The 16557-nt window shown below is 56.0% G+C and overlaps 1 protein-coding gene across 1 annotated transcript in view; it reads left to right on the top strand.

Moving 5' to 3' along the window:
* CNTN2 (contactin 2) overlaps positions 1 to 16557 on the top strand; it is a 29442-nt gene that overhangs the window by 5021 nt on the left and 7864 nt on the right. Inside the window, exons 2-16 of the mRNA XM_005014621.6 lie at positions 4932 to 5052; positions 8626 to 8770; positions 9385 to 9560; positions 9799 to 9894; positions 10176 to 10385; positions 10971 to 11070; positions 11314 to 11489; positions 12133 to 12269; positions 12800 to 12929; positions 13794 to 13944; positions 14218 to 14345; positions 14739 to 14914; positions 15053 to 15173; positions 15451 to 15609; positions 15753 to 15902. Of these exons, the coding sequence (XP_005014678.1) occupies positions 4998 to 5052; positions 8626 to 8770; positions 9385 to 9560; positions 9799 to 9894; positions 10176 to 10385; positions 10971 to 11070; positions 11314 to 11489; positions 12133 to 12269; positions 12800 to 12929; positions 13794 to 13944; positions 14218 to 14345; positions 14739 to 14914; positions 15053 to 15173; positions 15451 to 15609; positions 15753 to 15902 (2110 nt within the window). The 5' untranslated portion in view covers positions 4932 to 4997. The remainder of the gene's footprint in view (positions 1 to 4931; positions 5053 to 8625; positions 8771 to 9384; positions 9561 to 9798; positions 9895 to 10175; positions 10386 to 10970; positions 11071 to 11313; positions 11490 to 12132; positions 12270 to 12799; positions 12930 to 13793; positions 13945 to 14217; positions 14346 to 14738; positions 14915 to 15052; positions 15174 to 15450; positions 15610 to 15752; positions 15903 to 16557) is intronic.

Genomic DNA, 16557 nt, shown 5'->3' with positions numbered 1-16557 from the left:
GCCCCCATGCACACGTGAGGCTCTTTCCTCCACCCATCTCCCAGACCAGATCCTACAGCCAGCTGCACCACCCCAAAAGTTGCCTTCGGGGTTGCCCCACGCCTTGGAGCCCCAGCCCTGTGAGGGGAGCAGGGCAGCACCTCTCCAAATGCGGGTGCCGGGGGAGAAGCGCCTTGGTTTCCATGGATGTGGTGATTCAGAATCACTCCAGATGTAAATCAGCTCATGGTGCACCGCTCCGAGCCCTGCAGCACTGCTGCACGAGGGGGGAACCACAGCTCCCAGCCCACGGAGCAAAAAGCAACAGGAACCAAGACCCCAACAAACCCAAACCCCGTCCCCAAGCCTCAGAGATACCCAGTTTGGGGGCCCAGCAACCACAATTAACTCTTCCTCCAGCCCCAAGCAAAGCTGTTTGCAGGCTGCACTACCTTTTTTTTTTTTTTTCTGCTCACCTTAGTTTCCAAAAGCATAACACAGCCGAGGCAGCAGCTCCAGGGGACAGGCAGGATGCTGGGGCTGCTCTCAGGGCAGGGACATGGGCACAGACACCGCACCAGGGGAGCTCCCCAGCCACATCACCACATCAAGTGGGTAACCCAAGCTGCCACCCTACAGCACCCACTCTCTTCCTCTAAAGCCCCAAACACCCCCAAAATGTCTTTCTTTTATCTGCTTTCCTCTCCTACCTCCTTCCAGCATGTTCTCCAGCCTCTGTGCTGAGCCAATAGGGCAGAGCTCAGCCCTCTGTGCAATTACACTAACGAGGGCTGATGGCAATCGCTCACACCTGGGGGTATGGGGTCAGCCAGGCCCCCCACCCCCGAGCTCTGGGGGCTTGGGATCAGCCTCCAAGCCCCCCCTTGCGCCCCACACAGCAGCTCTCAGCTCCGTGGGGAGCTCCAGAGGGAGAGGGGCTGAGCTCAGGGCCCCTCTCCCTCTGCCTCCAGCCGTTCCCCTCGTCCCCATGAACATCTCAGCGGTGCACCTCTCTTCCCCTGCCCGCAGCACGGGCACAAAGCTTGGCTGAGGCTCGACTGCAGGCACCTGGCTCCATCCACCCCACCTGGGTGCGAGTTCCCAGTCTGCAGGTGCCACCTTCACCCCCTCCCCAGGCAGAAGGAGCCGGGCTGGGCGCTGCAGAGCATGCGCTGACCCCAAACCTTCACCCTTTGCACTAACACCGCAGCCCAGGGGGCAATGAGAAATGCATCCAGCCCCTGAAATCCCCCACGGGGCTGCCAAACCCCTCTGGGGGTGCTTTGGCCACTGGGCGTTGGGGACTTCCCTGCTTAGGATTGTTGTGGGATGGCGTCTGGATTTCTGCTGCCGCATGTCTTGGAGCCACCAGGTTGTCAACCCCAGCAGATTGTCAGCCCCGAGAAGCTCAGGAAAGGCTGAATCCGGAGCTGGCACCGAAATCTGCCTCTCCTGAGCACAGACGGGTTGTACAGGAGGACAGCCCCATTCCGATAAAACCACTTCCAGCTTGCTGAAACACGCTGTTCTGGAGGTGGACAAAATGTGCCTAACAGTGGGCAGGTTTTGCAGCTCAGCCTCCAGCCAAGACGAGCAGTGTGCCTTTTCCAGCCTCAGCGATGCTCCTTAGTGACAGGGACGTTCAGAGCGCAGGACAAAACGCATCGCTGCCCCTCCGGAGCTCTCCGGCATCGGGAAACGTTGGAGCAGCCCCACTTACACCCGCCTGCTCCTCTCATACCCGTGGGGGATTAAATGGCACTCGTTGATCCCCATAACACGTTGCACTGAGGCTGTGCTGGCCGTGCCAGCTCTTGCTGAAGGCCAGCTCCCGGCGAGAGCGGGGAGGTGGCGGTGCCAGCGCTGTGCCCCACGCCAGGGCTCGGTGCTCAGCATCCCTCCCTGGCTCTTGGAGGCTTCCCAGGGTCACCTCCTCCCATCCATGCTCCTCCAGAGCCAGGAGCGGTGCTGAGCGAGCCCAGGATGAGGCAGCACCTCCTCTCCCAGGGGCTCCGGGGGATTCGAACTCTCTCTGCAGCTCTTTCCTGAGAGCTCTGCCTCGGTGATAATGGATCGCGCGCGGCTCCCAGGGGCTCCAGTGGAGAGTGCTAATGCAGCCCCTGCACATGTTTCCTGGTGTGCCCATGCCTCCCTTGCTGCTGGAGGTATTAATGACAGCATCCATTAGCGGGGCTGACAGATCCCCTTTCAGTACAACAGCAGGCTCTCAAGTGACTGTCAAAATACCCTGCGAAGAGGGGAAAGAACAGGTCCCCGCGGGCCCTCTCCTAATTAAGGACGGGCAGCGGGACCGAGGGATCAGATGCAAAGTGCACGGCCGCGCTCAGGAGAAGTTCGGAGTCAGGTGCAGGAAAGGAGGCCGGGGGCAGTGCCTGGGGATGCCCCAGGGCGTGCAGCAGGACTCAGACTCAGCACCGCAGCCCCAGACGTGCTCCTGCAGCACCAGGCCCCCCGGCAGCGTTGGATCGCGGCACGAGGGCACTACAACAACCAGGGGCGTGCAAAGAGCCTGGGAGGGATGTTTGGTCCAGCCTCTAGCTGCAAACAGATACAACCTCAGCACTCGTAGACCTTACTCTGTTCTCTCTTACTCTCCTGTGATGCGGACCACACCTGGGTATCGCTTTCCTAATTTTTACAAAGGATTCAAAGCCCCGGCCGTGCTGCACCTGGGTTCAAAGAGCCCCAAAGCCACAACTCTTCTTGTCACCTCTTTAAAAGCCCTGGCCCGCTGTCCCAGCGGTCTGCAGAGCAGCAGCACGGCACGTCTGCCCGGACTGTCCCCTTCTGAAAGGTCCCCACCTGCATCAGGTCCTCGCAGCACCCACGTCTGAGCGTGCAGGAGCCTGGAGAGGCAGAGGCAGCGCACACGAGGAAGCAAGGAAAGAAAATGTGCAAATCGGGGATGGGAGTAGATGGGGAGGTCTGGGCTGAAAGAGGCGAGCTGCAAAGCCAGCTGCAGAAGTGGGGAACAAAGCTGTAGTTTACCCAATAAATAATTGATCTAGAACTAATTAAATAATTCAAATCAGCTTAATTTTTACAAGTAACAGCTTTGCTCAGCTGCAGGGAAGGAAGCCGCAGGGGGAGGCTGTCACAGCAGCGCTCCTCTCCCTGCCCAGGATGGGGCTCCTGAAGGAGCTGACACCTGGGAGAAGCGGGATGAGATTTGCTCCCCCTCACACGCAGCCCCTGTATTCCACGCAGCACCCTTCCCCTCTTCATCTCAGATTTGCTTTAAAAGAGAGAGGAAAAGAGAAACGAGGAGCTGTGACTGAAACGACTCGAGCAGGAGGCTGCTGCTCGTCCCAGGGCGCTTAGGACGGGCGCACAAACACATGAGGGGGAAGCAGCCACGGAGGGGGGGGACACCAGGAAACAATGAGGCAGTGTTAGCTGAAAGGCCGCGGGTTCAGGACGCCGTTTGGGGCATGATTCCCGGTGCCATCGAGTGATTTCATAGGGCTGACTCACTCCGGGGCAGCTGGCACAAATGGTGCTCCGTCCCCAAACCCTCCCCTCTGCCACCCCGCGACTGCCCCTGCTTTGGGGCAGGGTTTTCCTTCCCCAGCTGTGGCGTGCGCCGAGCACCAGCCCTATTTTGGGGTCTGTGCTGCAGGAGGTGTTGGGCCGGAGCGTGAGCTGCTCCCCTTGGGCCAGCTCCAGCGAAGCAAGGGCAAATCGAGGAGGATGCGGGATGCCTCTCCTTCCTTTAAAGTCTGGGTAGCACGATCTTATTCAGGCGAGGATTCAGAGCCCAGGTGGCTCCCCCAGCCCCCAGAGCCACGAAGCAAACGCAGAACCGTCCCCGTGTTTGCTCAGGTGCATCTCAAGGGCTCCTAATAGCGAGCAGGGCACTGGATTTTGGGGAGCAGCGATGCTCGCCATGTCCCACGGGCCAGAAAGGCAGCCCTAGCCGCGGGGGGCGAGGAGCAGCCCAGCCTGCTTCGGGCAGGCAGATGGGCAGGGAGCGAGGGGAAGCGGCACCAGCTGGAGCTGGGGGGAAGGAGAGCTCGCAGCCCGGCTCCTGGCAGCGCCGCCGGCTGGGGAGAGCACCAGGGAACGCGGGGCTCCTCCGTGCCTTACTTCAGATGTCGTTGTTCACAAAAAGGGGGGGAGATGAGATGCAAAAGCACCGCGGCGCCTTTGTCAGGATTGCAAGGAAAGGGGTGCACGCGCTGAAGCTGCTCCCGCGGTGTTTTTAGCCAGGAGGGCACACACGGCCCAGCTGGGGCTGTCCAGGCTGGCTGCAGGGACACGGGGCTGCCCAAACAGCTCTGGTTTGGGTTTGGTTGCTTTTGAGAAAGAGCCTGGAAATCAGGAGAATGAGGAGGGGGCCGGAAAAAGCCCCTCCACCTACTGATGTGCCCCCCGCGGCACCAGAGATGCCTCGGTGCTCCTTTATCTCATCTTAGCTATTCAAATGCTTTTTGCTTTGAAGAAAGGCAGGAAATTACCCAGCAGGTGGGCACCTCGCTGGGCACCCCCCTGTTTCCCCAGCACCCCCAGGAGCCTGCAGCGATGAGCCGGGTCCCCCCGAGCTCTCCAGAGCAGAGGAGAGGCTCGGGGCAGGCAGGACGCCCGCAGGCAGCCACAGCCTGCCTGGAGAGAGTCAATTTGAGACGACTTTCTGACAAAATAACAAGAAGAAATTCTTTCTCCCTTCTCCCCCCAGTACCCTGCATGCTTCTGGCTTTTTTAAAATTGAAAAATATGCTAAGAAAGCCTTAGTTTTGGAGGAGGGAGGAAGAAGAGTGGATAGTAAGGGGAGGAGGAGGAATAATTTCCCAAGGAAAAAAGTTCCTTCAGACCTCTGCATTCCTCACCAGGAAAAGACACCCTCGTGCTGGGCCCGTGGGGATGTGCAGCTGGACACGGGGTCCTCGGGGAGCCACAGAAGCCCGCAGACAATCGCTCTGTTTCTCTTTTAGGGCCGCTGTCCCCGCTCGCCCGTAGAGACACGGCCACAGGGGCCACAACCCGGCCGGAGGCGCAGGATGGGAGGCGCCGTGGGATTTGTCTGCACGTCCCTGGCTGTTGTCACCTGCGTGGGTAAGAGCAGCCCCTGGCCCCTCTGGGCTGGAGCTGTCGTGGGGTGGCCGAGAGGGGCTCAGCAGGGTGCCCAGACCCTGTAGGGGGTCCCAAATGGGACACAACCCCGGGCACACGATGCAGTGGTGCTTTGCTCACCGGGCACGGACCTCTCCACGCTCAGCTTTCATGGCTGCGGCACTGCCTGTGCCTTCCGGGTGGTTTTTGGAGCCAGGGAATGTGTCTGTGGTTGCCCAGCGTTGTTCCCTTGGTTTCACTCTGGCCTCTGCACCAGGATGAATTCTTTCTGCCAGCAGGGCTCGCTCGCGGTGAAGCTGCTTCCCCTCCTGGTTCTTCTAGGGGTGCCTCTTCTGCCGTGCCCCGGCTGCAAAGATTCTCCCATTTGGCATCCGCTGGGGATCGTTCCTGGATCTTGGGGAGTCTCAGGCTACATTTTGAAGGCCCCTTTTCAGCAGGGAGATGTTTCATTTCAGACAGCTGAGAATTAGATAATGTCTTCAAGCTAATTCATCATCCCAGGAAGAGACTGCTTGGCTGTCCTTATAAATATCTGATTACCTTTTAATGTTCTGTGGGTCCCAGAGGAGGAAAAGGGAGGGGTGGCTGCCCTAGATTGGGAGGCAATTAGCCTGTTTGGAAATCACTCTGACCCAAATCTGGTAGAGGCTGCAAGACGGAGCTGGGCTCTCCCATTAACCAGCTGAGTTCGTACAACTTGCTCCAAGCTGAGCCCATAAAAAGCCGCTCGCTGCAAAACCCTGCGAGGGTTGTTTTCTCTTGACCTTTGGCTGATGATGCCATGGATCTCGGGAACCAGCTGGGACAGAGAAATCCTCACTGGAAACATGAGCGAGGGACCAGGGACCGAATAATGGCAGCTCTAGATGAGGCTCAAGGAAACCCTCTGGAGAGGGTGAAGTCAGAACCCAAAAGCTCCAGGCTGGGTTGGTAACACCACCCGCGCCTCTGCTCATCCCCAAAACAATGACTTCCCGAGGATGCAAAGAGGTTTAAAGCTTACAGTGAATAGAAAGGTGTCTGATGAATTGTTAGGGAAGTCTCAATATCTCTCTGTTCAGACTTCCTATAAACCCAATTAATCAATTAATCACCCAGCTCCCTCACGTGCCAGGCTTCGGGCTGTGGTCAGTGTGCCGGAGCTAAGAGTGTGCTGCCTGGGCTGGGCAAAAGGATTGCTGCTGCTGTGCTCGTAAACTGGAATCCATCCTGGAACACGTCCAGCTGAGACATTTCTCATTTCCTGGTCTCTGAAGCCAGCGTGGGGCTCGGCACACGGTGTTCAGCCTCCTGGACACCCGAGCCTTCCAGCTCAGGCTGCCAGCACACCCCAAACGCTAACAATAAAAGCACGGAGCCACACGGCCAGAAACCAGCAGCTGATCAGCCTCTGAGGTGCTTAAATCTCCTCGATGATATCAATTCTCAGCTCTTAACTCTATCCCAAACCTGTAACTGCTCCAGCCTGCTGCTTGTTCAGCTTCACGGGGCAGATGCAGGCATTTCACCTCCAGCACCAGCCGGGCACCTTGGAGCTGTCCACACAAAATCATCCGGCCTCGTGGCATTGATTACACGTGAGGAAATCAATGCCCGGCTGCTGGAGTCCACAACCTTGGCAGGCAGAGAGGGACAGCAGAGGACAGCAGCGGGGTGCAGGCTCTGGGTGGAACCAGAAGGGATGGTTAGCTAAGGTGGCTTGATTGGGAAAGAGCATCCCATGAGAAGAGGCATGCTTGGGAGTGTCAGTAATATACAGATTATTTGTTAAACAAGCCGAAATTATTTATTACATGCTCCCAATTAATCTCAGAATGCAGAGCCGTTAATCCTTAATCCGTTCTCCACCACCCACCAGGACACAAGGAACACGCCACGTTCTTATTAATTCTCCATTAACTCATGATTATTTTAAGTGCCGGTCAGCAGAGAGCTATTTCCAGCTGGGACCTGCTCAGCACAGCCTCTGCTGAACCAACCGAGAGACCATTTCCAGCTTAGCCAAGCTTCTCCTTTGTGAATGTAGCTACTCGAGAAGGAAAATGGCACCTACACGGATCTGGAGGGAATCCGACCCTCAAAAAAAAAAACCCCACTCCTCTTATCCCAAAGAATGAACCGCAGGCTGCAGCCCCCCTCCCGGGGTGACAGCAGGGCGCTGCTGCCTGCGTGGGGCTCCCTTGCAGCAGCTCATCCACGCTGGCAGGAGCAGAGGGCCCCGGTAATTGGGCAAAGCTGGGACAGGAGGAGCAGAGGCAGGCAGCAAACAGCTGCTGGGAACCCACCGAGCCAATTAGCCGGGCCCCTCTCCCGTCTCGCCCTCGTCTCCGCACGCAGGAGCAGCAGGAACATGAGACGAACCCCGGGAGATACAGGTACGGGGCTGCTTCCCCCGAGCCCCGGAGAGCCGAGCTGGCCGCTCCCTGCTGGAAGTTCCTCCTGCATAAAACATCACGCTGGCTGGAGCCGCTTAATTTAACCGCCGAGCGTGCTGCGTACGGTAGGGAAGGAAACAGCTTGCTGGTTGGCACGGCGGCTTGGAGGCGGTTATTAACGCAATTACAGAGCACGGAAGGATCCTGGGGGCAGCCGAGCATCTCCTGGTTTATCGCTGCAGACCGAGGGGACCGCGCTGGGAAGCACAGAGCCTTGAGGTGGCTCCGTCCCCGCGAGGGGACAGGCGTTCCTCCAGGTGCCGGGAACAGAACATCCCGGCAGCGATTATCTCGCCGGTTGTTTTTGCAGGCAAAGATTTCCAGGCAGCTTCTGCTTTGTTCTCGCCTCTCTGCATTGTCATTTCCATGAAGCCTGTGTGGAAGGGAGCCTGCTCGGGTTTGTGTTTTATCTGAGATGCAGAAGCTGTCACTGCGGACAGCCGGCACCTCCCAGGGAAACATCGTGCCAAAAGGCAGCCTGGGCACAGCACCCCAGAAAGCGGGCAGGTTTTTAGGTTCCTCTCGTGCCTCTGCCTGAGGCAGGCTCAAGATCAGAACCAAACGCATGTCTGAACATGAAAGCAGCAGGTTGGAGTCAAACCGAGAGCAGAGGCAGGGATGGAGGGGGTCAGACCCCTGTGCAAGGAGTCAGTGGCAGAGCCAACAGCTTACTGCAAGATCCAGGCTTCTCTCTCCTTCTTCGTCCTGGAGGACAAAGGAGGAACCGAGCAGCCAAGGTCTGTGCCGAGCAGATAGCAGCACGTCCTCGCTGCCAGGACCAACGAGGGCACCCAGGCATTCCCAGCCCCAGCCCCGTCTGTGCAGGGCTGTGCGAGAGGCGTGTGCCAGCGCTCCTCCGTGTGCTCAGCTTCCAGCACGTCTGCTCCCCGTGGCACAGCAGAGAGGGTGTGAGATGCTCGCTGCGAAGCACACCCGGTCTGCCCCAGCCCTGCTTGGGGCTGGGCCGCAGCGACAGATGGGCTGCGACTTGCACCTTGCTCCCTCTTTTATTCTACATCGAGTTCTGATGCCGCCAGGGACACCCTACGCAACCAAACATCGGGATTTTTAGAGAAAGCTCAGTTTTTGCTCAGCTCTCTTGCTTTCCCCTCCTTTGCAGTTTGGTGCCAAGCCCAGAGTAGCAGCAGGACCTACGGCCCCGTGTTCGAGGAGCAGCCTGCCCACACCCTCTTCCCTGAAGGCTCGGCAGAAGAGAAAGTGACGCTGGCTTGTCGAGCAAGAGCCAGTCCTCCTGCGACCTACAGGTGAGCTCGCCTGCTCTCAGACACCAAGTCTGAACCTCTTTGTGGTTAAACACGGTGAGAACGGGTGTCTATAAGCTCCTGTGGAGACGTTCTGGAGAAGTGAGCATGGCTCTGGCAGGTTGGCACTAAAACACAAAGGGAGCAGGGCGAGTCAAAACCAGAAACTGTCCCAGGAGGAGTCCTGGAGGTCTGGTTGGCGGTGCAGGGCTCGGTAACACCCACACCTGAATCCAGCCCGAGGTGGCAAAATCCCAGCAGAGCTCCTCAGATACTGCTGAGACTGAAGCTCTGGCACTGGGAGAGTTTTGCCCATCAAAGGGCTCCAGCCCAGTGGTCCCAGCAGAGATGGGGCTGCTCCCTGCTGAGGAATGAGGCCAAAGCCTCTCCCCTCTCCGTACCAGGACTAGGACACAACCATGAGCTCTGTTTTCTCTTCTCCACTTTCACATAAAGCAGATCACCACGCAGGAACCAGCCTCCTTATCTACACACGGTGTGCCTCGCCCCCAGGTCCCAGCCACAAATCCAACTCCAATCCCAACCCCACAGCTGGAAGAACGAAGGAGCACAGCTCCCTGTACTCATTTTCCCCTCTCTTTGCATGCTCTCTGCAGGTGGAAGATGAACGGCACGGAGCTGAAGATGGAGCCAGATTCCCGTTACCGGCTGGTTGCAGGCGACCTGGTGATAAGCAACCCCGTAAAAGCCAAGGACGCCGGCTCCTACCAGTGCGTGGCGTCGAACTCCAGGGGCACGGTGGTGAGCAGGGAAGCCTCCCTGCGCTTTGGCTGTAAGTCCCATGTTTGTCCCCACGAGGTAAATGAAACGCAGCCACGGTGACACTGGGGTGAACTGAGCCCCCCCGTACCCCGTTAATAAAGGCTGGAGGGGAGCTCTCCTGTACCTGGTACCAGCAGCGGCACTTGGAGAGGTCCCCAGGCGCTCCCCATGGCTGAGGAGGTGCCGTAGGAATCCGATAAAATAAAGAGGAGATCAAATAAAGGCCAGGTTTCACTCTGCATGTTTAGTTTTGCAGGAATTCTCTGCCGAAGAGCGAGACCCCGTGAAGATTACGGAAGGCTGGGGAGTGATGTTCGCCTGCAGCCCCCCGCCCCATTACCCAGGTAAGGGCAGCGGGGCCAGGGCCAGGGGAAGAGATGGCACAGAGCGAGCAGCTCCCAGACATAGGACTCGCTCCTTGGTTTCTGGGGGAATTTTAGGGAAGCGATATTTTTTCAATTCAGACTCCATAAAGCAAGAAAGCAGAGATAAGACTAAGCATGGGGAGAAAATAAGTGCCATCCAAGGAGCAGTTTCTGGGCTAGAAAACGGCCTGTTTGGCTTAATCCCATCTGAGAGGATGCTGGCAACGTGTGCAGTTCGTTCCTTTCTCTGCTCCCCACAGGCTTGTCCTACCGATGGCTTCTGAACGAGTTTCCCAACTTCATCCCAGCCGACGGAAGGCGTTTCGTCTCTCAGACCACAGGAAACCTTTACATCGCCAAGACGGAGGCTTCCGACCTGGGGAACTACTCCTGCTTTGCCACCAGCCACATCGACTTCATCACCAAGAGCGTTTTCAGCAAGTTCTCCCGGCTCAGCCTGGCTGCAGAGGGTCAGTGCTCCTGGAGTGTCCTACGAGGGCTGGGTGAAATGCAAAAATTAACAAACTGCCTCAAAGCACACGGGCTCCACGAGGCCCTAAGCACTCACCCACCAGACTCTCAGGGGAGTTTAAGAGCTTATGAAAACAATAATCGGCTGGAGCCTGGGGGAAGCAGCCCTCTCTTATGGCTTTGCTGCTATTGCTGCCACCAGTGGGGTTCCTCTAAAATAGAAACGGCACCAGGAACAGCCTGGGCAGGCTCCTGTACCCCTGAAACCGCAGGTGACTTTCTGCCTTTGGTGACCTCGCAGAGGTGCAGCTAAAGAGACCCCTTGGTCAGAGAGAAGGGAGTTAAGTGGTAGAAAATCAAGGAGAAATGGTCTTGAGGTGCTGTACATGGAGGTTTTTAGAGTCCTTAGTAGAAGCTCTTTTAAAAGGAAAATGAAACTTAGCCTCTGCCCACCCATGAATTACCCGTACCCATGAAGGTTCTTCAAAGCAGTGAAACCTTGCAGGTCTCTTTGCCCTCTAAGACCTCACGCGTGCGATTTTGAAGCCATCCAGAACTCCTCACCAGTGCTTTCCTTTTAACAGACGCCAGGCAGTATGCACCCAGCATAAAAGCCAGGTTTCCTGCAGACACCTACGCTCTGGCCGGGCAGATGGTGACTTTGGAGTGCTTTGCCTTTGGAAAGTGAGTGCAGCGACCGCGTCGCTCGGGGAGGGGAGGGCATCACAGCCCCTCTCTGAGGGATGTAGGCCAGGAGGGGGAATAGCAGGAGGGATGGAGGGGTGAAACCAAGCTGTCCTGCTGGCCGAGACCCAGCTGGGCTGGGAGTTGGCTGACCGGGGCTGGAGTCACAGCACGCTGCACAGCACGGGCAGCCTGCTGCACCAGACCCCAGGGCTGGGCTTCACCGGGTTTGCTTTCCCGTAGCCCCGTTCCTCGGATAAAGTGGAGGAAGCTGGACGGTTCGCAGGCCTCCAAGTGGATCTCCAGCGAGCCCCTCCTGCAGATCCAGGACGTTGGCTTTGAGGATGAAGGCACTTACGAGTGTGAGGCTGAAAACATCAAAGGGAGGGACACCTACCAGGGCCGCATCATCATTCAAGGTAAGGCAGACAAACCCCACGCCCTACAGGGCACAGCGAGATGGCCCGGGCAGCAGAGTGAACCTCTGGGAGAGGAACACCTGCCTCGTATCAGCTAAACCCATCGCAAAGCCCTGACAAAGGCTATTGCAAGCACAGAGACCTCGTAACTTGGCCTAAAATAATTGTAGCAAAAATGAGGTAACCAGGGATGGGAGAGCAGAGTTAGTAAAAGCAGATTTGGCTCGCGCCCAAAGTCTTCTCCACGCCTGAGCTCTTTTCACAAAGGTTAGGGCTTGGAGCTATTCATCAGACCTAGACAAGCTGCAAACTTAACGTGGTTCTCTCAGTCCGAATCTGGTCGTTCCTGAAGGTCAGGAATGGCCATGTTTATTCTTAGGAAGAGAAATCAGACTATTCTTCCTCAGATCTGGCTTCTGCCATAATTCCGTGCAGCCCACATGCACAGCAGCAGCCAGACCCATGGAGGACTCAGCCTTGCATCGCTGCACAAAAGGCAAAAGGCTGTTCCCATGGTGAAACGCGCCGCGATAAATACATCTGCCAGCAGAGATGACACAATGAGCGCCCTTCTGCCTGCCTGGCACGGCGCGCCTCTCATCTGATCCTCTTGGCTCTGCCTCCCTCTCTTGCTCCTTTGCAGCTCAGCCCGAGTGGCTGAAGGTGATCACGGACACGGAAGCCGACATCGGGTCCGACCTGCGCTGGAGCTGCGCGGCGGCCGGCAAACCCCGGCCGGCGGTGCGTTGGCTGCGGGACGGGCAGCCGCTCACCTCCCAGGTACCAGCACGGGCAGCAGCAACTCCTCCGTGCGCCCCAGGCCTCGCAGTACTGAAGCTGCTGCTCCACATTTTGAGCCCCTTCTGCCTCGCTGCAAATCCATCTCGACCCCCCCTGGTTTATCACCCCTCTTCCATGCGCCCCCATTGAGGCTGCAAAGCGATGGCATGGTCCCTACCCGCAGCAGGTTCCTCCTCCCGTCTCGCTGCCATCCCAGCCATTGTTTCATGCAGCTGCAGGAGCTCGTGGTCAGTTCTCGGGGCGGATAAGTAGCACCTTGGACTTGCCGCTGTATGACCTGCAAGTTGCTGCTCAGGCACTCAGAAGTCTCAGCAGGCAGCACAGGGATGCGTGGTGCCGGCTGGACGCAAAAAAAAAAAAAACGGCCCACGTTTTCTCCCACAGAAAACCAGGCTGGCTCCAAACTGCCACACGAGTCTGTAATGAAACTCAGCCCTGAACACACGAGGCCTGAGTTCCATTTGTGTTTTTCTCATCTAATGGGTTCGTCCTCTTGTTTGCCTGTACAGAACCGCATCGAAGTGAGCGGTGGAGAGCTGAGATTTTCCAAGCTAGTCCTGGAGGACTCTGGCATGTATCAGTGTGTGGCTGAGAACAAGCATGGCACAGTGTATGCAAGTGCTGAATTAACAGTGCAAGGTAATTTCTCATTCCCCAGTGCTCTGGGTTTCAATGGGACACTGAAGCATTTTAGATCTCTTCCTGATATACTCTGCTGGCAATCTCAGTGAGATGAGAGCAGACAAATCCTGCTTCACTCACCATTGAAATGTAGCCGCTGGCTCAGCAAGATGCTCTACAAGCCCTTAACATTTGAAGCTCCTGTAAGCTCAGTACTGCTGAAAGAGCACAAGGACATCTGTTTAGCTACAAAAAGTGTACAGGACAGACAGCAGCACGACCAGCTCCCTCCCATCACACAACCTTCCCCTTTTGGGGAGGAAAGATGTCAAAAAAAGAGCTCGGTATCCATCCTGACTGCTTAGATGGATGGGGACTGGAACCGGGCTGAGGCCAAACTTGTTCCCCGTGAGTCTGACAGTTTAATTCCTTATGGGCAGTAACGCCAGAGACAAACTAAAGGCCCTAAACTGCAATTATTTAAGGTTAATGCACAGTGATGCACCAAATTAAGCCCGATTCCAGGAGGAGTTTCAGGCAAGCTGGGTGTCTGTACTTACACCAGGGGCTTTTGGTCGGGATACTGAAGGGAACATCCTCTGCATTTTCAGAAGCAGCTGTTCTTGTGCCTCTCAAAGACCTTGCACTGGTTAGGGTCACACTGCCATCGCTCAGTACGACGCGTGCCACCTAGCACCTGCCTTGGCAGGCGTTTGACAGCCGGCAGCAGAGGAATCGCGCCTTCATCCCGCTCCAAATACTGCCATGCTTTGTTACCAGGCCATCTAACAACAAATCAATACCTAGCTACACGGCAGTTAAAATGCTTACAGAGCAGGGTTTTTCTAATCGTTCCTTAATCCTCTGTTTTCCCCCCCGTAGCCTTAGCACCAGATTTTAGACTAAACCCAGTGAAACGACTGATACCTGCAGCCCGCAGCGGGAAGGTCATCATCCCGTGCCAACCAAGAGCAGCACCAAAAGCCACTGTGCTCTGGACCAAAGGGACTGAACTTCTGATCAACAGTAGCAGGTAGCAGCACAGAGTGCCCACAAACCATAGCTAAAATCACTTTTTTTCTTGCCAGAAGACTGGACTCGATGATCCAAGTGTGCTGCTACATCCCTCGACACACACGCTTTGTTGTTCTAGTTCCTTCCTTAAAAAACCTCTTCCATAGTATTTGTGGTCCTGTCTTTATCATCATTTTGTCCAAAACCAACAAGAGCTGGAAAGTGTTTGGCAGGGGTAGAGTGAACAGGCATTTTAACCTTCTTTCTTGTTATGGTTCTTCTTCATTTCCAGGGTGACTATTACCGCAGACGGCACCTTGATCCTGCAGAACATAAGCAAATCTGATGAGGGGAAGTATACCTGCTTTGCTGAGAATTTCATGGGCAAAGCCAACAGCACGGGAATCCTCTCCGTTCGAGGTAGAGATGTTTGGCTTGACTTGGGGTCAATCAAGCAGGAAACGCCTAAGAATGCCACAATGTGAATTGAAGCTTATTTCTCCTCTCTTTACACCCCCAAAAGCAGTACGGTAATCAGGGAATCAGAGACATTTCAGCCTGTACAGCAGCAAAGCTTCTGCCCGACCCACCAAATCACACCTACCACCAACTGGTCCTTGGGAAAAGCATTTCTAATTTCCATTCACTCTAATCCCTTATCTTCCTCTGACAAAACCACAGCCAGCTCCTGTTAGAGAGGGATGACGTCAATTTAGGAAGTGTTAGATCATTTGGATGCTCCACCCCATTAATATAACTCTGGCACGTGGAGGCCACTTGCAGCTAACAGCCCTCCCCACTCTTTCCCTGCAGATGCCACCAAAATCACGTTGGCACCATCTAGCGCCGACATCAACGTCGGTGAGAACCTCACCCTGCAATGCCACGCGTCCCACGACCCAACCATGGACCTGACTTTCACCTGGTCGCTGGATGATTTCCCCATCGACTTCGACAAGTCGGAGGGGCACTACCGGCGCGCCAGCGTGGTGAGTAGAAAGGGGAATTGTGTGCCACCAACACGGTCGTGGCACTAACACCAGCCTCTTCGTTTGCACGTCAGATGCTGGGTTGAGACGGGGCATGTTCAAACGCTTTCCCCACCGTGTCTCCTCTTCCCCACGCAGAAGGAAGCCGTCGGGGACCTCACCATCCTCAACACGCAGCTGAAGCACTCGGGGCGGTACACGTGCACAGCCCAGACAGTCGTGGACAGCGCTTCGGAGTCAGCCACGCTGACTGTCAGAGGTAATTTCCCTGCTCCTTGCTAGCCTGAAGTCGCAGCACGGTGCTTGCAGGGATCGGCTTGCTCCTCCCTTGCAGTCACGTCGTGATCTCACTTTTGAATTAGATGGTGAAGTCTGGCCAACTTTAAAAGAACCAAAATTTGAGGTGATGCTTCCCAGGCTACAGAATATAAAGGAAAAGAAGGGCTTGATTTTAATTTATGACGTGCAGGATACAAAGAGCAATAAGCCTCCAAATCGCTGGCATCTTAGTAACTCGTCTGTCCCCACCATCCCAGGACCTCCAGGCCCCCCCGGGGGCGTGGTGGTGAGAGACATCGGTGACACCAGCGTGCAGCTGAGCTGGAGCCGTGGCTTTGACAACCACAGCCCCATCGCCAGGTACCTGGTGGAGGCCCGGACCCTGCTCTCCAACAAGTGGAAGCAGATGCGCACCAGTAAGTGTCCTGGGGCAGCAGCTGCAGCGTGGCCCCCGCTGGTCAGGCTCAGGGACGCCAGCTCCCCGCCGAGTCCTTGCTCCGTGCTCGCACGCTGCCCACTCGCTCTGTTCGCTCCCCTCTCGTGTTATTGGATTATATAGATCCTGTAAACATCGAGGGCAACGCCGAGACAGCCCAGGTGGTGAACCTCATCCCCTGGATGGATTACGAGTTTCGGGTCCTAGCGAGCAACATTCTGGGAGTCGGGGAGCCGAGCTTACCCTCCAGCAAAATCCGCACCAAAGAAGCAGGTACGTGCAGATATGCTCGGAGGAGAAAAGGGGAATCAGAGGCACCTACCCTACACGCCAGAAGGGGAAGGCTGGCTTGCAACAAGCCTCGGGTCCCAGCAATTAGTCTTCTCCTTGAGTGCTCCTAGAGGTGAACCCACCATGAAATTTTCTGCCTTTCTGCCCGTTTACACATCAAAGACAAAGCAGTGCCAGAACTGGCAGCCTCCCCAGCCTTAGTTACAATATATTAAACCGTTATAAATCCTAGCTTCACATACTGTGCAGTCTGGGCAGCAAAGCTTAGAAGAGGACAAGAGCCCTACTATATATATCACAGAGCGCAACTGTGCAAACACGAGATAAATTTCCCAGCTGTGCATGTTGATTCTATCTTCTGTAGCTCGAACACATAAGCAGAAGGGATGTAAGACCAGCAGGAGAAGCGCTCTCAACATAATGAACGCATATTAACTCCTTTCTAATTTAAGCTCTCTCACATATCCCTGCTTTTGAGCTTGATTCTCATCCCCTCTTAGAAGTGCTGCCTACAAATAAGCACACCAGGGACCAACCAGTGTCCAAGACCTCGTTGCCACAGACATCTGAAACATTTACAGCTTAAAAAAGGAGACCAGCACTCTTCTAATGAGCTGTCAAAGCCTGGCTGCTCCCT

The sequence above is a fragment of the Anas platyrhynchos genome, chromosome 27, assembly GCF_047663525.1.
Source record: "Anas platyrhynchos isolate ZD024472 breed Pekin duck chromosome 27, IASCAAS_PekinDuck_T2T, whole genome shotgun sequence".
Taxonomy (NCBI): Eukaryota; Metazoa; Chordata; class Aves; order Anseriformes; family Anatidae; genus Anas; species Anas platyrhynchos.
This window is presented reverse-complemented; position numbering and strand designations above follow the sequence as displayed.